Consider the following 23,423-nt stretch of genomic DNA (forward strand, 5'->3'; position numbering starts at 1 on the left):
CTTCTATCAGTGGTGAGTAAACTATACGAAAGATTGCTGCATAAAAGAATTTCCCAGCACTATGAAGCAGCAGGACTACCAGCGGTGAACCAATATGGGTTCAAACCAGGTTCCTCCACGATAGATGCATCGTGGAGGAACCTGGTAAAACCTGCTCACTGCAGCGAGGGAATGCAGCAGGAAATACTTCCTCCTGATCTCCATCGACTTCGCCGGGGCATTTGACTCACTCTGGTGGCCGAGTGTCCTCGGTAGACTGAGGGAGGCCAGGGTGCCAATAAATCTATTCAACACCATAAAAGATTACCTATCACAGAGAAAGGTCGAGATCAATACTCCGTACAAGAATATAGTAAAACAGATCTACAGAGGCTGTCCGCAGGGGTCTGGGCCCATTGCTCTGGAACATTGTCTTCGATGAGTTCCTGAGAATGGATCTGGGAGAAGTCAAATCCCACACTTTTGCAGACGACCGCATCCTTACAGTGGAAGCAAACTCAAGAGCTCAGCTTGAGACCCTGGCCAACCATGCCTTCGACTGCTTCAAACTTGGGCAACAAAGAACTTTCTCACAATATCACCTGCAAAAACCTCATCCATTCTCCTTAAAGGCTCTCTCGACCTGTGTAGACCACCCCAAATTAAAATTGATGAGAGCACGATAAAATTGGCACCACAGCTCAAATATTTAGGTATTCTCCTAGACAGCAAACTATCCTTTCAGCCACACCTTAAATACATCAGAACGAAGATCAGGAACTACTCAGCCCTGGTGACCAGGGTCTCACGTAGAGACTGGGGCCTCAACAAGAGAACGCTGGCACTCTATTATAAGACAGTTTTCATCCCAGCAATCTCATATGCTTCGGCCATATGGTACGATAAGACCACGCTAGTAGTGAATAGAAGAATGCTGGATTCTACCCAGCGATCCATCCTCCGCGCCTGCAGTACAGTGAGTACGCCAGCCTTACAAGTAATAGCAGGAACGCTCCCATTAGACCTAGAAATCTTTAGAACTGGAATGTTCTATTACCTTTCCAAAGGAATCCCAGTTACCTTCCTGAATTTTACAACTGATCCCACTAATAATAGGAAGGCAGAAAAAGTACGCTTACAGAACCACCTGCTACAGGAGTGGCAAAACAGATGGGCTGGTACCACCAAAGGAGAGATCACCCGCAAGTTTTTTCCACACACAAATAGAGTATACCCGAAATCACCATCATTCTTCCCAGGACTTCATACAACGTACTTAATAACAGGGCATGGCCCCTTCAATGCAAAGCTCGCTGGCTTCAGACTCACAGACAACCCAAATTGCACTTGTGGAGAAATAGAAGACTGGAACCATCTTATGTTTGACTGTCCCATATATGAAGACCTAAGATGTATTCTAATTGCAAAAGTGAGATATCTTCCAAGAGGACAAGAATTTCTCCTCCTTGAAACTGAAGAGGATTATAAAGCATTGTCACGATTCGCCCAGGACCTCTTCGCGAGAAGAAAGGTGCAAATTGCCATTCACTGAGGAAAAGCCACTCAACCATGACAACGCAAAGACAAAACTTATCACCAACCAGCATTTCTCCTCTTTAAATGAAAGAAGATTAAATCCGAAAAACTTGATGATAGACTTGATGCAAGCACAACCTCAACAACCTGAACTGCAAATACAGGACTTGTCCCAGGAATGACCTACAACCCTAAAAGTTGACATCTCTTTAGAAGAAGTAGAACTCAAATAGAAGACCTACCATGGACTTGACCTCATTGCAGCTCTGCTGCCAATGGCACAGGCTATACCTGTGCTCTCTTGCACGGTACTTTCTTTCCACTTCCCTGGGGAAGTGGAAAGAAAGTACCGGTTTCAATGTCTCTTTCCCTCCTTGCCCTCTTTTTCTTCCTGGTGGGACATGGGCCTGCCCCACTGACCACAGGGGTCACCTCCTCTATCGAGCCCTTACTTCCTATTTCCTCCCCCTAGCCTTCAGTTTCTTCCCTACTCTGTTCACTTTCACGGCGTAACCCCACATAGTCTAAATTTAAATCTTTGACCTGGGGTCACCTTCCCTATTGGCTCCATATTTCTGGCTTTCCCCCTGTCTTCAGTCTTCCCCCTACTCTGCCTAAACACTAGCAAATGCCCCATACGATGAGAAAATTAAAAAAAAAAAAAAAAAATTGTCAAAATTCCAAATGCATACGAAAACCCCTTTCGGCCTACCTTTCAGTGACTATTTCCCAATACTATTAAATTATTTTATTTATTTATTTTTATTTTTTTATTTTATTTTATTTATTTATTATTTTTTTTTTTTTATTTTTTTTTTATTTTTATTTATTTATTTATTTTTTTTTTTTTTTAGGTCCTTGCCACTGAAATCTCAGGAAATTAGGTGGCAGGACCTGCCAGAGTGAAAACTTAAAATTACTGGGTGCCTGGTCTGCCTCCACGAGGCATAGTGTGGACAACGTTGGGCCCCAGCAGGGGTCTAGTGGCTAAATGGCCAGAAGAACAACGAAACACAACACTCCACTTACAAAATCCATACACTTTTAAATCTCTGGCCTTCCCAGTGAACTGGTACACCTACAATGAAAGCAACGCGGAGATGGGGGAAACCCCTGGTGCCATTAGACACGAACACACTATACACTATAAAATTATTAGCAGTATTATCACTATTGCTTCTGTACGGCACCTCCATAGCCAGGTGGGAAGGAGCAGCGGTGCATAGCGCACGCTTCTTGATTAGACCGGGGTTCGAGCCCATCACCACCAAATACGGAGGATGCGGAAAGGTCAGGGAATGACCACCGCATATACCGGAGCAATATGGCCTTAGTTGCTAATGCTCCTAAAAACCAAATAACAACAACAACAAAAACTATTGCTTCTGAACCTAGTTTGCTCTCTGAGTCTATCGAACTTCCCCATATGCCTCTGTCTATAGATGTCAGAAATTTGTCTTGTTTTTGTTGACACCATATACAGATGTCACCCTCTCACTTATCTTATTAAAACACTGTCTTTTGTCTCGCCTGATGTGGTATAAATTCCTATGTAGTTTCTCAATCCATATATTTAAGATCTTCTTTTGATACCACTTAGCAAAGTTGAATAGTCATTCATCCTCAAATGGGAGTTTTACTTGAAAGCCTCGGGGGTATAAGATTGTGTGCCTTACACCGATGAGCGAACCTCAAATGCTGCTCGTGTTTAACCTCTTTATCACTGTGCTTCTGGAAATCTCTGATGCACCACACTATTGAGGGGCCATAACATCTAAATAATTCTTCAAACAGGCCTCTGGGGTTGGGTAAATTCATATTGTGATTTTAAATGTTTCTCACCAACCACATATTAAAATAAGACATGGAAACTAGAATTTTATAACGATGCTATAACAATGCTCCAGAATTCCGGGTTGACCATAATAAAATAAAGCACACTATTTATAAATTTCACTTGAAAAGAAATTTGAAAGAAATGATATTAAAAGGATTTTTCAAGTTATGAAAATACATGTATGGCATTAAGATTTTTTAATACTATATTGCAGTAAAATTTACAATACAGTACTGTATTGTATTGTGTTGTATTGTAAATCTTAAAGTACTTTGAATGATGTATAATTAAAATTAAATAGCTCATTGATAATGTAATCAAAAGGAGTTTCATTTTATAAAGGTATATGGAATAATGTATACCTACTGAAATACAGGAGATATACTGTGTGGTAATAAAATAAGTTTCCCTATTCAGGAGACCCTAGTGTCAAAACGGTTAGAGTTAGAGCTGTGAAATTTGGTGGGTATGTCATTTAGGGTATGGGGAAGTGATTTCTAGAAAAAAAAAAAATTTGTTCAAATTTCAGCACAACCAGGAGAAAAACAGCACTGCACATAAGTAAAAGTTGTAATTTACTTCAAGACACGCTGCTTATGCAAATGACATCCTATTAGATAAAAGAAGAAAGGCCAACGCCACCATCAATAACCATTATGTCTCTTACAAAAACGGAACATACTCTTTCAGTAAAACTGTTCTACCAGAATAATTGTAAAGCTGATGCAGCACTACATGAATATCGGAAACTTAAAGGTTTGCATAAAGGACCTTTGACATCAGTGGGGCTTTGAAAACTAAAAAAGAAATTTGAAGCGACCGACGAGGGAGTTGTTTTGTTGTTTTTTTTTGGTTTTTAGGAGCATTAGCAACTAAGGCCATATTGCTCCGGGAATATGCGGTGGTCATTCCCTGACCTTTCCGCATCCTCCGTATTTGGTGGTGATGGGCTCGAACCCCGGTCTAATCAAGAAGCGTGTGCTACGCACTGTTGCCCCTTCCCACCTGGCTAGACGAGGGAGTTAGGTAATTCCGGGCAGGGGATGACCATGTATCGGAACAGAGGTAGTGAATGAAGTGGCGGTTGCAATGGCCTACAGGTCAGAATGCAAAACACTACCAGTCAGTAGTGCCTGCCAGAGGTGTGTCAAGAGAAATTGAACCTTCCTTAGTCTACTATACGTAAAGTGCTTCGAATAATTTTACACTGGTTCCCATACAAATCTCATACAAGTCAATAAAATATTCACATAGTGCAAGAACTAAAGTCTTGTGATTAGCAACAACGAATAGACTTTGCTGTAAATGCACAAAACTACCGAATATTCTCATCCATCCGCTGTGCATGAAAGACCACTACAGAGTCCATACGTTACAGTATGGTGTGGATTCACAGCAGAGTTTATAATAGGACCCTTTTTCTTTGAAGAGTCTACACCTCATCCCCCCTCCCATAAGGCATACGGTAACTAGTGCACAGTACTGTGCTCTTCTAAGAGATCGCATTATTCCGGCTCTGCAACAAAGGCAATGCTTGGAGACCATAGTGTTCGTGCAAGATGGTCCTTCCCATGTTTGTCGACATGTGATGGGACTGCTCCATTCAACGTTTAAAAATCATTTCTAGAGACTTTCCGCAGTTCTGACCAGCCCGATCAGCAAATCTCAATCCCCGTGATTTTTGGCTGTGGGGATACTTGAAACACAGAGTTTACCATGGCAGCATACAGATGCTTCTCAATTTGAAAGAAAGCATTAAACAGCATGTAGCCAACATCCTCAATGAAATGCCATGTGAAACTGTATTGCACGCAGTCCTCCGTTTTCAGGATGTCATCTCAAGTGAAGGAAAGTACATATAACAATATCTGAAGATTTCTAAGTTCTGATATTAAAATCTGAATAGAGAAACTTTCCCTTTCTCCTGATTAGGGAAACTTATTTTATAACCACCCGGTACATTATTCCATATTGTATACCTCCTGTATATCAGTTATAATGAGGATTGCTTAAATTAGCATAATTCATCAGTCTCTTCAATCTCATTTTAACTGAGTTTCATTGTATATACAATAAAAAATGAAATAAAAGTAAAAATTAAAATAACAGAAAAATAAATAAATAAATAAAAATAACATAAAATGTCTCTCTAGTTTTATATTTTATCTATTTTGCAAAATACAGAAAGCCTATGATGTTCATTGCCCAATTGTTTGTCATTTTGTTAATTTGTTGCCACTTATCTATCATGTGCACATTATAGTTCTGATTTCTCACATTAGGTCATATTGCCGTTAAATCAGTTTGCCTTTTTTTGTATTTATTAAAAATTTCATTGTAACCCTTTTTTAAAATTTTCTAATGAAACTTATATATATATATGTGTATAAAATAAAGATTGGAAATCATTTCTCTTTAAAAGGTTGCAGTATCAGAGTCCTTGCAGAAATAAACTGGCAATTTTTTTTTCTTTATTTATAGCTTATATTACACAAAGTTTATACTAAGGAAAAAAAAACAGTCAGTGACTCAAGAACAAATTAGGTGGGCAGGAGTGCCTAATCCACATAAGGGGCCAATCCCATTAATTTGAAAGAAGTGATATTAAAAGACATTTTTTAAGTTATGAATATACATGTATAGCATTAAGATTTTTCAATACTGTATTGCAGTAAAATTTACAATAAGCTCAGCTTCCCTTCTCACTCCATATACAGAGTGAGGAGGGAGTTGAGCTGCCAATTGTTTAGAATTATTTGTTATTTAGTAATATTTTCAAGCTTTATCAAAAGTGATAAATGTGATTTGAAAAATCTAAACAAAAATTGTTTAGATTTTTCAGGAAAAAAAAAACATAAACAATTTTTCTTACAATTTTGAATATCTTTTGTGCAACACATATCATATGCAAGTCAATTCATATTAGTATTAATATTAGTATTAATAGTGACAAATGATGCAAGAAAGCATGCTCATACATCCTTAGTCAAAAAAAAAAGCCAAAATTTCCCATATCAATAATCGGACCAGTTTGTCTAGTTCTTCTTTCAATCTGTTCAAATTGCCTACCTCTACAATACCTGATGGGAGTTTGTTCCAATAATCGACCACCCTCTGGCTGAATGCCAATTTTCACACATCTACCCTGCAACCAACCTTCTTCAGTTTGAATTTATTGTAACCATATTGAGTTTACTCATTCCATTCAAAGTCTTAAACACCTCAACTGGATCTCCTTGCAGGTGCATAGTTGCCAGGGACTCAAGTTTCCAGGTATGAATGCTCTTTCTTTCTTTCCTTTCACTGATCCCACTGCTCTTCTCTGTACCCTTTCCAACAGGTCCTCATCCTTCCAAAAATAAGGACACCAAACTTGCAAGCAGTACTCAAGGTGTAGCCTGACTGTTGACTTATTCAATGAGATAAATCATCTCCTTGCTAGAAAAATCATTAACAAAACCTCATGAGCTCTCCTGGCTGCTTGTCTACACCAGTGGTCTCCAAAGTGGGGTGCGTGCACCCATAGAGATGGCTGAGATGATCCATGGGGTGCACGAGATAATACACAATAAATCAATATTTATTAATTATGAAAACTTTAGTTTCTCAAAACATAATTGAAAATAAAAATTATAAATAAATGCTTTTTTTAATACTTCATTATGCAGCTTTGTTTGATCATGCCATCGATCATTCAAGTACATGCATTTTGTATTTGAACTTCAATTTAATTTTGTTTTGTATTTTTTTATTTGTGATCTTTTAAAATTATATGTGATTTTAGATATAATGACTTCAATGTAAATGATTTATAAATAAAAAAAATATTAAACTTATTTATTTAATTTTTTATTCCGGGGTGTGCACTAGTTCTTTTATGTAAAATAAGGGTGCGCGACCAAAAACATTCGGAGCCTACTGGTCTACACTACTCAGAGAACTTTATAACTGTGAACACAATGATCTCCAAGTCTTTTTCATTCTCCACTTCCTGAGTGCATTACCATACAGCTGGTATATTAATGGTAAGATTACGGCTCAATTGCCACTTCTCAGCCCATCTACTTAATTTATTTAGATTTTGTTACAGTAACATACCCTCATTACTGTCTTTAACCACCCTGCAACCTGTGTATCATCTGAAACACATCAATATCATTAATAAATATTAAAAAATCAATGGGCCAAGCACAGAACCCTGAGGAAGTGCTCTAATAACATTAGTCTAAGAGCAGTGTCCACTAATAACGGCTCTGTGCTTCTCCCGCTCAACCATCCCTTTATCCATAGCAGCAATTTGCCTCCAATGCCACATTGCTCCAATTTGTTCAGCAGTCTTCCATGTGCAACAGTATCAAAAGCTTTTCTAATATCCAAATATATGATATATGATATCAAAGTTATTCCCTGCATCCAGTTCCTTTGTGACCACATCATGGTATCCAATCAAATTGGTCAGGCAAGACTTTCCCTTAACAATACAATGCTGTGTTCGAGCTATAATTAAATTGAATCAATTGATAAATAGATGTATAGGATGTTACTGCATCATAAAATAATCTTGAGTTTTCTTTTTATATTTATTTTTTTAAATTCTGATTTGATTTTTGGCTATAATTTAACTCTAATATTCGGTGATCAAGTCAAAATATGAAAAATTATAAGTATTTATGTACAAAATATTCCTTTTTAAAAATTGTGCCAATTTGTATGTCACTCTTTTATGTGCAACAATATCATAACCTTTTCTGAAATCTAAGTATATGATATCAAAATTATTTTTTGCATCCAGTTTCTTTGTTACTGTGTCATAGTATCCAATCAGATTGGTCAGACAAGGCTATCCCTAAAAAAACCCATGATGTGACTGCAGTATAACTGCATTCCTGTCTAGATGGTTTTGTTTTTGTTTTTTTTTGTTTGTTTTTTTTTTCTCTTGGGATTTATTAGGGGCATCGCATCTGTGGCCATAGTGCGCCAACCTAGATGGTACTGTTACTTCTTTCTAGCTCACAGATATAAATTTCTATTTATTTCTATATTTTTATATATGTACAAAATAAACATATAAAAACAATGCCACTTTATATTAGCATTAGTAAAGGCATATGATGCAAGAAAGCAAGCTTATATAACATCAGCCAAAAAAAAAAAAAAAAAAAAACCCTTTCCATTTCACCCATCCATTCACTCCAAATGTTTGTCTAGTTCTGCGATGATCTTATTTAAGTTGTTGACCTCTACTACAACAGATGGAAGTTTGTTCCAACTATCAACCACCCACTGGCTAAAGGCAAATTTCCACACATCTATTCTACAATTGTCTTTCCTTGATTTGAATTTATGTCCCCTCAGGTGAGTAATCCAAGCAAGAGGAAGAATCCCATCAGCATTGAGCTTGCTGTTGTTGTTGTTGTTGTTATTTGGTTTTTAGGAGCATTAGCAACTAAGGCCATATTGCTCCGGGGATATGCAGTGGTCATTCCCTGGCCTTTCTGCATCCTCCATATTTGGTGGTCACGGGCTCGAACCCCAGTCTAATCAAGAAGTGTGTGCAATGCACTGCTGCTCCTGCCAACCTGGCTATGGAGGCGCCATTGAGCTTGCTTAAACCATTCAAGGCCTTATACACCTCAATTAGATCACTTCGATGATCTAATTGAGGCGATTTAATTCTGCAAATTGCAGCATCTGCAATTTGCAGAACTTGAGCCTTTCTTGGTGACAGCAACCCTTTGTTCCACTCACCAATCTCGTTGCCCTTCTCTGTACATGTTCTAGCAGCTCTACATCCTTCTTAAAATGAGGCTTCCAGACCTGCATGCAGTACTCAAGGTGTAGCCTCACCATTGCCTTATACAAGGGGCCAATCACCTCCTTATCCCTGCTCGCAAAATTCCTGTATATCATTAACAAGACACTATGAGCTACTCTTGCTGCCTGTCTGCACTGCTCAGAAAACTTCATATCTGACTGCACAATTACCCCAGGATATTTTCATTCTCCACTACCCTGAGTGTAGTACCACCCAGTTGGTACATTACTCTGGGGTTAATGCTACCCATATGCAGTACTTTCATTTCCAATGTTAAACTTCGGTTGCCGCCTCTCAACCCATCTGCTCAACTTTTCCAGATCCTTTTGCAGTAGTGTACTATCATTATTATCATTAACAACTCTGCCAACCTTTATATCATCTGCAAACTTTGACATTAACCTTGATATACCTTCATCAATATCATTGATAATATACAAAACAACAATGGGCCCAACACTGAAACCTGAGGGACACCAATAATAACATTATTCCACGTCGAGCAGTACCCACTGATCACCAATCTCTGTCTTCTCCCACTCAACCATCCTTTTGTCTATTGTAGCAACTTTCCCTTAATGCCATACTGCTCCAATTTTTACAGTAGTCTTCCATGTGCAACAGTATCAAAGGCTTTCCTGAAATCCAAGTATATGATATCAAAATTATTTTTTGCATCCAGTTCCTTTTTTGCACACATCATAGTATCCAATCAAATTTGTCAGACAAGATTTCCCCTTAACAAACCCATGCTGTCTCAACAATTGTTACTGCTGTCGTGTCTAGATGACCGTGCAATGTTTCTTTAACTAGTGACTTCATTATTTTCCCTGGAACAGAAGTCAAACAAACAGGTCTGTAATTACTCGTGTAACCTTTTGATCCCCCTTTGTGAATTGGAAATGCATTTGCACCTCTACAGTCCATGGGGACTTTCCCCGAGTCCATGAATGCTCTAATAATTATGGCTAAGGGTTTGCCTATTTCCTTTGCTATCTTCTTATTAATATAACTGGATAGATCCCTTATACCTGAAGTGCCTTTCTTATGTTTAACTTCAACAATTTCTCCTCCATTTTGCTCTCAGTTTTTCCAAAATCATTAAGCTCCCTGCTAGAATTTGATAAGCTTCTGGCCACCACTTCCCTAAAGACTTCTTCATGATGATGATGTAATTGCAAATAAAGTTGGTAGAATTGTGTCTGGGTACAGTCACAATTCTACCAACTTTGAAATTTGAAAGTTGTGTGATCTGAAGCACACAGAATAACTAATGGGACACTCCAATCCCTCTGTCTGGGATCAGTTATCTACAGCTTCAATTGAAGAGGCTTTTAAGAATTCATCTAATCTCCAATGGGATTTGAGTTCACCTCTCCAAATGAGGGAAAAGTGATGAACCCACTATAACAACTGGTAAGCAAAATAAAACTTATATCATACTACAGAACACATCATGCAATCTGTAAGATTCTAATGAGATAACAGATTTCTCTTTCTCTCCCACACAACTATATCTGGATTAGTCTAAAAATTTTAAAAATTATTTAAAATAAAATTAAAACAATGTAACAAGAAAAATTAATCACATTTCAATAAATTTATGAAGAAACTTCCTTACAGGGTTGTAAATAATTCCATCTGACTTAGCATCAACAATTAACAAGCGAGTTCCAGAAGGATCAGGAAAAATGCTGGTGATTCCAATAGTATGATGATATTCATTGACTATCTGCCATTCTTCTAACCAGAAAAACTGAACTGATCCAGTCTGCAAGAAAGTGATAAAAAGTCTTATTTAAATAGGAGTATATATATACAGTATCCTGACACTAAATTTACCATATTATGGCTAATAGTAGAAGGTAATAATAGCCTATAGTTGATCTTTGTTCTGTTTTACTCTATTAGGTTATATTAATTGGCTAATAATAACATTATGAGCTATTATACTACAAATAATAATAAGATACTACGTTGGTCCCATAGGATAAATTGTACCGCGGATTCCACTGAGGCTCTGGGTGGGCTGATAAGTAACACTACTAGCCATACAATATTTAATACTTTAAGTTCTCAGAAAGATTTTAATAACGAGGCACACTCATATACTGATAATTTTGAGACAGACCACACTACAGATATTAAAGGTAATTCAAATTCTGTAAGTAGACTACTGCTTCTAGCAGCTCAGCAAAAGCAACATACAAATTACAATTTTCTAAAATTTAATTCATGTGGTAAACAGCTTTGTCAAACACGTCCCATCGTGCACCCTAAGCATAAAACATCGAATGTAGATTATCCAGTTTTTTGCCACACTAGTGGGGTAGTTTACCTAATCAAATGTAATGAATGTGAATCTAAATATATAGGACAAACTGGTGGATAGCTACACATAAGAATAAACATGCATAGATCACATATCAAAACTTTCAACAATAAAAAAGATATAGAATTGTAGCATTTTAAAGTTCACAGTTTCAAAAATATAACTATTACTATTTTAGCTATAAAAAATATTACTGTTAAAAGATTGGCTTTAGAAAACCTCAACATTCTAAAATATAAACCACTCTATCCATATAGGCTCAACAGCATATTCAATGGACAATGTTTTAAGAGCAACAAGCAAAACCAATGTGTTATAAATTTTCCAAATGGTAATTAAGATACACGTGTCAGAAATACCGTCAATAAAATGGACAAAAAAACACGTACGGCCAGCAAAATAGGTAAATTTGCAGAACTTTTAAAATCATGGGATAGTTCAGTTATAAATATTAAGCATATACATGACATTGTTTTTGGTCTAAAGAATAGTATACTAAGAACCTTTTTAAAAATAAGTAGCACTTATAGCTATAATAATCAGCATCTAAATCATTTATTGATAAATATATTTAAATTCAAATTGGGTAATATAACATTAAACACCAAAGAATATCTTAACTTCAGATTTATAAACATAGTTATGGACAATATTTATACTGAACAAATTATCAAACAATTTAACTTTGCTCTGCCTATTGCAAGCCCTAGTATCAGTATACATTTTAGTTACACTAAGCCAATAGGATTAACCGTCTGCAATTACAAGCAAGTGGCTAATAATCTAATCAAAAGTGATCAAGAAGCAGAATGCTTATGTTATTTCCCCAAATATCAAGCATTTTTAGATGAATACCATAAGCATTATAACAGGTAATTTAGCAATAGTTCCGCATATGGAATTAAGAAAAATGTTAGCCTATGGATTCAAATTTAGACCATGTACAAAAAATTGTTTAAATCTAATTAAAAAGCAATTGAGAAATGACTTGATACAGTTTAGTTTAAAAATGGCTTACAAGTATAATACACCATTGGAGGCTTTCCAAATGTGGATTACACTTGCTTACGAAGCTTTAGAAAAGGAAATATGCCATGGGTACAAAAGGATTAAACCAGCCAGGATATTCGATTAACGATTAATCACGCAACAGCTACTAGACTTACAATCTAAATTTATAATTACCACGATTGATAAAGCAGTCAATAATTATAATTATATGCAAAAAATTCTACACCTCCACTTTACTGAATGAACTTAACAATAGTACCACATATAATATTGAGAATTCTAAAAGTAGTATTATTATTAAGAAAATAATGGCCATGTGCAAAAAAATAAAATTAAACAACCCAAATACTAAATTTCCTTATATACACTGGATACCAAAATTCCACAAAGTACTCATAGGATTTAGATTCATTACATCATGCAGAAATAGTTATGCTAAGTTACCACACAAAAAACTGGAATCTCTGCTCAATATTATCTATAGTAACATAGGAGAATCAAAAATTATTATGAACAACGTACCAGTAATAGATTATTTAAATGATAATACCCAAAGCATCAAACATATAAGCACATTTGACTTTAAAAACCTATTTACAAGTATATCTCATAATAACTTGAAATACGTCTTTAACTGCTATTATAATAAATTTCAAAAATTAATACCTTGTGACCAGTACTATTGGGACTGTATCATAAATTTATGTCTATTTAACTGCTACATCTTTAATGGTAGTAACATATATGAGCAGCATATAGGAATAGCTATGTGGGCATGCAGTTCTTGCATAGTAGCAAATTTTTGCCTACACTATTATGATTTGATTTTTGATTTGATTTGATTTAAGAGTTCTTGGCGCAAGAGCTACTGTGGCTAAAATGCGCCTGTAAGATTTAATTTATCGGTTTTGTTCTAATTGGTATATTGCTGCTAATAATTTCCAAGAGTAATAGATAATACTTAGTTTTATATTTGATTATAGTAATTTATTTTCTTGAGGAACTGAAAAACATCTGCTATATTTTTTCTATCTTCCAGTATGGTTTTGAGAGTGAGAGGGTGATGTTTGTTTAGCTCTTTGAAGGAGTTTCGGCGATCATCTGCAAAAGCTGGACAAGTAATCAGTACGTGTTCTACTGTTTGTTGTGTGTGACAGATAGGGCATAGGGGGGGATTTCTCCTCGCAAAAGATAAGAGTGACTGAAATACGTGTGTCCTATCCTTAACCTAGCAAGTATCACTTCATCGCGCCTATTTTTCTGAATGCTGGATTTCCATGGCTGGAGTAATAATTTAATCTGATGCAATTTGTTAGTGGTAAGTACTTGCCATTGCTGCTGCCAGTGATGTTTCCCACTGCGATCAATAACGTGTTTGTAGTCAGAGTAAGAGATATATTCTGATGCAGAAATATTGTTCTTGGTTTCTTTAGCAGCTCTGTCTGCTTGTTCGTTGCCATGTATTCCGACATGGCTTGGGATCCAGCAAAATCTAATGTTACGGTGTTGTTCAAGGAGTTTTGATATTTTGTATTGGATCTGCTGTTGTAGTGGATGTTTGTTAGAACTGATATTTTGTATTGCCATCATGGAACTACGGGAGTCAGTAAAAATTATGCTGTTTTGAAAACTTGAATGGTCGATTTCGTTTAATGCTAGCATAATGGCTTGCAGTTCTGCAATATAGATGCTACAGTCTTTTGGGAGTTTTTGAGCCAATGTGATGTCTGAAAAGTAAACTGCCGCTCCCACATGAGAATCAGTTTTGGATCCATCTGTATATAGAAAGCAATGATCTGAAAATTGTGCCTTATAAGCAGCGTGCAGCTGTTGATGGTTTATATGAGAAAGGGTTTGTTTTCCCCAAGTGTGGAAGGAAAAGTCGCATAAAGGTTGTCGGATTATCCATGGTGGGGTAGACTGCTTCGTCAGTAGAATTATGTTATCCAGGTTAAGCTCTCTACTGAGAAGAAGGTTTTTTAATCTCACATTCGCAGGTTTATTGATTCTTTGTTGTTGCTGATAATGTTGTTCCCATTCAGAAGTAAAAAGCGTTTTCTGTAGAGGGTGGTCTGGTAAGGATTTTATTTTAGCTGCGTAAGAGAGTAATTGATTTTGTCTTCTGATTTGCAGAGGACGTTCTTGAGCTTCGGCGTACAGGCTCTGCACAGGTGAGGTGCGGAAAGCTCCAAGGGCTAAACGTAGTGCGCAGTGATGTACCGGGTCGAGCCATCTCAGAGCACTAGGTCTTGCCGAGTCATAGACCGGGGCACCATAGTCTAGCTTAGACCGAATGAGAAGGCGATATAAACGTAGTAGGATTGTCCTGTCTGCTCCCCAGGATATAGCGGATAGGACCTTCAAGATGTTCATTTTCTTCAAACAGTGGACTCTTATGTGACTGATATGCTCTAGGAAAGTCAGTTTTTTGTCAAAAACTAATCCTAAGAAACGGACACTATTTTTAACTGGGATGATCTGTTCTTTCAGCTTGAGTTCTGGGTCAGGATGGAGATTCCTTTTTCTGCAGAAATGTATACATGCAGTCTTTTGTACCGATATTCTATATCCATTTCTTTCTGTCCATTTTATGACTCTGTTAATGGCTACTTGCAATTGCCATTCTATTGTTCTCATATGCTGCGCTTGATAAGAAATGCTGAAATCATCAGCATAAACTGTTGTAAAGATATTGTTTGGGATTTGTTCTATTATTGTGCTGAAGTGGACTGCAAAAAGTGTGGCACTAAGTACAGATCCTTGAGGGACCCCTTCTTCTTGATAAAATACATTGGAAAGTGTATTGTTCATTCGAACTTGGAAGGTCCGATTCTTAAGGAAATTGTATATGTAGAGGGGTAGATGTCCTCTAAGGCCAAGTTGATGTAACCTTTTAAGTATACCATATCGCCACGTGGTATCATATGCCTTTTGGATATCAAAATTAACCATGACTTGGTGTTGTTTCCTGAGAAAAGCATTTCTTACTTGATTTTCCAGTTGTATAAGTACATCCAAGGTACAGCGATTTTTTCTAAAACCAAATTGTTCTGGGTTGAGAAGATTATTATTTTCTAGATACCATGTTAGTCTATTGTTGACCATTTTCTCTAAGATCTTGCCTAAGCAGCTGGTCAAAGCTATGGGACGGTAGTTCTGTGGGTCTGAGAGATCTTTTCCCTGTTTTGGGAAAGCTAGTATTATTGAGTGGTGCCATTTGTTTGGGAAAGAATTTTCAAGGTATATTTTGTTGTATAGATCTAATAGGGCTAATTGGGACTGTTCATCTAATTGTTGTACCATTGCATAATGGATTTCATCAGGACCGACTGCGCTGTGTTTCACCTGTAGCAGAGTTTGTTTTAGTTCTGCTGCCGTGAGTGGCAAGTTGTATTGTTCACACTGATTGGTAGAAAAGTTTAATTTTATTTTTTCGGCCTCTTTCTTGTACGTTTTAAAAGCTGTGGGGTATGTACAATTAGCAGATGTATTTGAAAAATTTTCAGCAAGCACGTTGACTATATCTAAGGTGTTTGTAACCAACTGTCCCTTCCAATTTAGCAATGGAGAGTGGTTTAATTGAGAATTGTTGATCATCCTTCTGATCTTTTTCCAGATAAGTGTAGTTGGTGTGGAAATAGTTATAGTGGATGCAAATTTCATCCAAGCAGCTTTTTTGCTTGTTTTTTGCACTTTCCTGACCTTGGCTCTGGTTCTCTTGAATTGTATCAGATTTTCTGTTGTTGGATTTTTGCGAAAAAGGTTCCAGGCTCTATTTCTTTCTTTTTTAGCTTCCTGGCACTCTTTGTTCCACCATGGTTTGGGATATATTCTGATGTTAGAAGATGTTTTAGGTATTGTCTTTTCCGCAGCTTGAAGCATACTATCAGTAACATAGGCTACTGATGTTTGTACTGATTCTCTTTTAATAATGTTGCGGTCTAGCTTGGCTAGTATCCTGAATGTTTCCCAATCTGCATCATATATTTTCCATCTGGGGTGCCTACTGGCTTGGCATGGCGTTTTTTCCATGATTTTCAAAATAATGGGGTAGTGGTCACTGCTCAATGGAGTCTCGTGCACGCTCCATTTAGTCATAGGGAACAGTGTTGGGGAACAGATTGATAAGTCTATTGCAGAACTGCTTTTTGATGGAAGGTGGAAATATGTGTGTGTGTGCCGTCATTTAGAATCATTAGGTTGTTCTCGACAATTAATTTTTCTATTTGCTTACCCTTCTGGTCTATTTTGTGATTGCCCCATAGTGGGTGATGTCCATTTAGGTCACCTAAGATGCAGAATGGAGGTGGTAGTTGAGTGATCAGCTCTTTGAAATCTTTAAATCGGAATTCTTGATTAGGGGGTAGATATACTGAGGCTATGGTAATATTGAAGCCTATCGCTAGACGGGCTGCAACTGCTTCTAATGGTGTGTTCAATGGTATCGTTTGGGAGGGGACATATCTGTTAACTAGTATTGCAACTCCTCCTCTCGCTGTTCCATTCGTTATGCGATCCTTTCTATATGTGATATAATTTTTGATTATACTATTGTCCTGTGGTTTTAAATAGGTTTCTTGTAGGCAGATACTTAGTGGGTGGTACTGGGTGATGAGATCTATAACATCATTAGTGTTTGAGCGAAAACCTCGACAGTTCCATTGGATAATCGTATCTGTCATTTGGGGTTAGATGTTCCCTCGGATTGCTTCCTTGGGGCTGATTTATTTTTGTCTACCTTGGTTTTGTCTTTTTTTGAAAAATAGGGTCTACCCGTATCCATTTCTTCTTCAGTAAAGATTTCGAGAATTGGTTCCTCTACTTGGTTTCTTGCATCCGTGTCCATTTGTTCTGCAGTCTTTTTTCCTGTACTACCTATCTTTTCTTTGTTTGCTTTTCTTCTTACATTTTCTGAATTATCTGGTGAGAAAGATAAAGGAGTATTGATAATCTTTTCTTGTTTTTGTGAAGGAGATGGTTTGTAAAACTCACGAACCCATTCTGAGATGGATTCTCCTGGGGGGATTGTAACATCCGTTTGCGTGCCGCAACATTTTGAATTGGGTAGTTTAATTTCCGGAGCCTTTTTGATTGTGGTAATCTGCGCATAAAAAGGTTTGTTTGTTATATTTATTGTAATTGCCTTTTTAGCTTCCTGATATGAAACTCCATTTTCTGCTTTGTATTTTTGTATCATTTTTTCCTTCTTCCAAATTTCACACTCCCTTGAATATGCAGTATGATCTCCTTTACAATTTACACATTTATGGGATCCAGCTGTGCAAGTAGAAGTGGCATGTTCTTGCGAACCACAGTTTCCACATGTTAATTTTCCTCTACATACTGTCTGTGAGTGACCAAACTTCTGACAGTTGAAACAACGGAGAGGATTCGGGATGTATGGTCTTATATTGCAGTGTAGGTATCCAGCTTTCACTGATCTGGGTGATTTGGGCGTGTTGAAAGTGAGTATCAGATTCCTGGTGGGGGTGATTATCCCTTCTTTTTTAATTGTAATTCTTTTAACACTGATGACTCCTTGTTCCTGAAGTTCCATTTGAATTTCCTCTTCGGGCACATTTAGAAGGTCCCATTCCGTAATGACACCTTTTGAAGTATTTAATGTATTGTGCGGGGATACTATTACTGGTATTCCTGCAAAGGTTGTCATTTGTAATAATTTTTCTGAGTGTTTAGCATTGGCCGTTTCTACCAAAATGTCGCCTGATTTTAGTCTTTTAACTTGTTTTGGTGTGCCAACATAACTCTCAAGAGTCTTTTGTATGAGAAAGGGTGACAATTGTCCTACCGCTTTCTCCGTATTTGAGTGTACAATAATATATGTTGGAGAAATTAAAACTTGAGAGTCAGTTTTTAATCTCTTTGTGGAGACAGATTCATTTCTATCGCCTTTTCTGATTGTCTTAGAGGTGTCTCCGAAAGAACTAGATTTCTCATATCTTGGATCTGTTCTCTTCGGGTCCGTTGACCCAGTGGATTCCTGGGTATTGGAGTCAGTTCGCTCCATTTCGCCCTGAAAGGGAGAGCTTTTCCCTTCCAGGTTACCGGCCCCGCCACGTGGAGGCAGGAGCAGTGCCGCCCTGTGACCAAGCACTAGGTTAGTAATTAAGATATAACAGAAAATAAAAGGGAAAGAGAAGGTTGCTTTCCTTCTTAATCTAGTAAAGTTGCTTTCTTTACTATGGATTATTTAATTGTGTGTTAATAAATGCTTTAAATAAGGAAACGATTTCTACTTCAAGAAAGAGCGCTAATTCAGAGCAAAAATTCACTTGATCACAGAATCGCTTGGCACTTGGGGCCACACTATTATGAAAGGAATACAAATAAAAGCATAATACTATATCGTTACATTGACAATCTTATTGTAATAAATGAACCCCACTTTCAGAAAGATATCGCACTGCAGTATCCTCAGGAGTTACAACTGGAAAGTACTAATAAAGATAGCACTTCAGCTGCAACGTATCTAGATATATATAAAGTTGATAATAATTGGTATACCAAAGTATATGACAAACATAAAGACTTTAACTTTGAAGATATTAGCTTAACGCATTGGCATTCTAATATTGCAAAAAAGGATTCATGGTAACATTATTATTTCACAGAGTTTTAGATGAATAAAAATAGGTAATAACAGCTTGGTTTGGTTTGGTTTTTTTTAGGGGCATTAGCAACTAAGGCCATATTGCTCCGGGATACGTGGTGGTCATTCTCTGACCTTTCCACATCCTCCGTATTTGGTGGTGACGGGGTCGAACCCCGGTCTAATCAAGAAGCCTGTGCTACGCACTGCTGCTCCTTCCCACCTGGCTACGGAGGTGCCTTAATAACAGCAATAGTATACTAGAATCACTAAAAGAATTAAAAGCCAAACTGATTAGGAATGAATTCCCAGAAAAGTTCATAGAAAAATAACAGGACTATAAATATAGCAATTAATAAATGGCACAAAAATATTAACCCAAAATTAGTTATAACTGAATTACATAATTAAAATATAATTAAATTCTCAGTAAGGTTATTCTGAGAACTTGTACATATGTATATATTAGACACTTCCCTTAGTGCATATTACATATAGCTTACACTGTAGAAAGGTTATATCTGTTCTAGGGTCAGTAATTAATTTTTGAAATATTTAGCATTATTCACTCATCAGGGTACCAGCTAATTTCTTTTTAAAGTGTGTTAAAATATATCAGTCATTGTTTTCTGTCTTAGATACAATTCTTCATTCAACATCTGTTATATACTTTTACTGTTATTTTCTGCTAGTATTTTTCCAACATTTTCGTTTAATACAAACTCCGGCATTTTTCTATCATTATCTTCCATGTAAATAATTGTTTAATTATTTATTCAAGTTGGTATTAAAGTAACCAATAATAAGAGGGTGCTATCTTTCTTGGCCTTATCCTACATCATTTTCTTTAAATATTTACAAAATTTCTAATACTTATTCAGGTTTGCAATTTTTAATTTCTAATCTACTATTTTCTGCATTATTCAAACATCTCATGAAGTTAATTTAATTTTAATTATTTAATTTTCCCAAAATTCAATTTTAAATTAATTAAATATTTAATTGTTCACATAATAACCAAAAGTGAGGGGGCGCTGCTATCTTTCTTCATCATATATAAGGGCAGCAGCTTGGAATATAAATCCTTTTAGCTATGTAGTCCACTACAAGAAGATATAGTTCATTTTCTATTTATTTAATTTCTGTTTGTACAGAAAACTAGTTTTGAGTAAATGAGGATTTATTCTTTTAATTTCATAAATCCAATAATTATGGATTTATGATACATTAGCTATTCTAAAATCTCTTCTAATTACATCAAATATCACTACATACTATAATACCCGGATCCTTACTAAAATTTTGGGCAGTTATGCTCCCGGTTAATCCCAAGTATCTATATAATATGCTGTTTCTATGCTTTTGCTTTCTGCTTACTAACTCTAATTTTTTATACCTCAAAATCTATTAGAGCAATTCGAGGGAGATTGAGGTCTATTACTATCCTTATTCCTCTTCATATTCGCCTTAATTTTAGGCATAAGTCTTCCTTTTCACTACATAAATTTAAATTCGCATATATTATTCATTATTCACTTCCATTATTATTATTTTTCACTGTCAGGCTAGCAGTTATTCTGCCAGTTTTCTGCTAAATTTAAGGTATATTAAAGTAATTAAGCCAATTTGATTATATATTCGTAAATTCTCAGTATATTTGAACATAGAAAAAGTGGCAAATGGCAAACAGAAACAGATAGCCTCAGCTAATTACTGATGGGATGTATTGAGTGGAGACAGCCCTCGTTAAAATTCCGTTCAATGTATCCATATATCTATAATTAGCTATATTATCATTTTAATTTTACTATTTCATTTTATTTTATTATATTCTATGTGTTTATTTATAGGGTACAACAAAGAAGTCCAACTTAGATTACTTAAATATTTGGCCCTTTGAACTAATGAGTATAGTTTTCACCCCTAATATTTCTATGCTAAATTCTCCAATTTATCTAATTGGTATTATAATTAACTAAAAAAATTATTTTATATATATATATATATATATAAGAGGGTGGTTCAATAAAGAATCGCCCTCACCTACTTCCACATATCGCAGAGTCACGATATTTTGTGTGTAGCATCATACATATCACTGTACTAAATGTGTAAAATTTCAGCCCTGTGTCTTAATTTGATTTTCTCTTACAGAGCTGAACGTGTGATGAAGTAGCATCATGGACAAAGTTGAAGCCAGAGCTGTAATCCAGTATCTGTTCTTGAAGGGGAAATCTTCTAAAGAAATCCATGAGGAGATGACTGCTGTATATAAGGATGAAGCCCCATCCTTTGGCATTGGGAAGCACTGGCATACACAGTTTAGGTGTGGTCGGACATTGGTAGAATCTGAGCCCATTACACGTCGTCCCCATTCAGCCATTGATGACAGCATTATCAGAAAAGTGGAGTCGTTAATCATGGAAGATTGCCAGATATCTGTGCGTGAATTGTCCCAGGAGGTGAAGATTAGTGTGGGCTCTGTTGAAACAGTCCTTCATGACCAACTCCATTTATGGATTTGAGTTTACAGAAATTGAGTGCAAGATAGATTCCCTGATTAATGACTGGTTTCCAGAAGGCTGATCGACCACGGAAATCACAAGAGTTGTTAGCCCTGTGCCAAAAAAACGAGGAAGACTTTTACTCTTGTCTAATCACTCAGGATGAAAGTTGGATACACCATTTTGACCCTGAAAGTAAAAAGCAGTTCATGGAATGGGGACATCATGGTCCCCCCCCCCCCCCGCAAGGGTCCAAGTGTCAGCAGGAAAGGTCTTGCTGACAGTGTTTTGGGATGAGAAAGGCGTAATAATGACTGATTACCTGCCAAAAGGTAGAACAATTACAGGTGCCTATTATGCCAACTTACTCACAAAATTACGGGAGAAAATCAAAACATGTATAGGTGTGGCATGCTGTCCTAGGGTGTGAGAATGCTTCAAGACAATGACCCAGTTCACACTTCTGAAATTGCAACAACACAAGCAGCCACTTGTGGATATGAAATACTATCCCATCCAGCCTATTCACCTGATCTTGCACCATCGGACTTCTTGTTTCCTTCCCTCAAATTATTTCTTCGGGGGACCCATTTCCCTGACGACGAGATACTCATTTCTGCAACAGAGTCATGGTTCAAAGACCAACCTCACCACTTCTACGAAAACAGTATCTGTAGCCTCATCCATCAATGGGAAAAATGTGTAAATCTGCAGGGTGGCTGTGTAGAGAAGGACTAAAACCTGTGCCAAGAATCAACAGGCTAGCACCTCTGCAGCTAAATCAGGGCGATTATTTATTAAACTACCCTCATATATGAGGTATATTAATAATCAAATGTATTGGGCATAAGTAAGCTGACTTTTTTCACTTGTTCAGTTGAAATTGCACTGGTATACATTTTTTAAAAACAATTCTGCTTTTTAATGCAAAAAGGTGAACTTGTACAATTTGTAGTTTCTGATTCCAAATCTGTAATTGATATTATACAGATGAAAAAATATGCATCTGTGTAATGCCACCTGTAGCATATATATATATATATATATATATAATAATATATAATAATAAATGCCAAAGTTAGTAACACTAAAAGCAACAAGGAAAAATATATATTATTATGTATATATTATAATACAGGGCGAGTCATGAAAAAGTAGCCCACTGCTGAGTCACAAAAAAAGTAGCCTGCTGCTCCATGCTTGGAAGAACCAGCAGCCAATCAACACGTGGCTAGCCACCTGCACAAACAAATCTTCCCCTCATAGATTAGTAGCATGCATCACCCCTCAAGGTCACTGTCTCGTTGGAAAACAGTGTTTTGCCAAACGTAATCCAGTTTGTGTCCCATGTACAATTGTGTGCACATGTGTGTTTGTAAGGGTTTTCTGCATCATGCCTTACTTGGTTCCAGAAAGAGTTGCAATTGTTGAGGCATATGTGTGTATGGGTTCATTTAAGGAAACAAGAAGATTGGTTGCGGAACAGTTCCCCACTGCTGGGATACCAGCAAAACGCTGTATACAGCAACTGATGAAGAAGTGGCGTGAAACAGGAAGTGTCCTCAATGCAAAAAAGAACAGAGCCCCATCTATTCATACACCAACTGTAGCATGCGATATTCATGAGAGGATAAAATTAAGCGACAGGAAGAGGACCCGGAAATTAGCCCAGAAAGTCAGTGTAAGTCAGACAATATGCGTGCATGCACTGTACTCTCTAAATTTGAAGCCGCTTTGTGTAACGTGTGTGCAAGAATTAAAAGAGACAGATAAAGTGAAATGTGTAAATTATTGCAGGT

General features: G+C 36.7%; 1 protein-coding gene across 1 annotated transcript in view; it reads right to left on the minus strand.

Moving 5' to 3' along the window:
* Positions 1 to 23,423, minus strand: part of Oseg6 (intraflagellar transport protein Oseg6) — a 690,115-nt gene that overhangs the window by 453,240 nt on the left and 213,452 nt on the right. The window contains exon 14 of the mRNA XM_090372456.1: positions 10,789 to 10,938. Coding sequence (XP_090228582.1) covers positions 10,789 to 10,938 — 150 coding nt within the window. The remainder of the gene's footprint in view (positions 1 to 10,788; positions 10,939 to 23,423) is intronic.

The sequence above is a fragment of the Mastigoproctus giganteus genome, chromosome 1, assembly GCF_048544385.1.
Source record: "Mastigoproctus giganteus isolate SK-2022 chromosome 1, ASM4854438v1, whole genome shotgun sequence".
Taxonomy (NCBI): Eukaryota; Metazoa; Arthropoda; class Arachnida; order Uropygi; family Thelyphonidae; genus Mastigoproctus; species Mastigoproctus giganteus.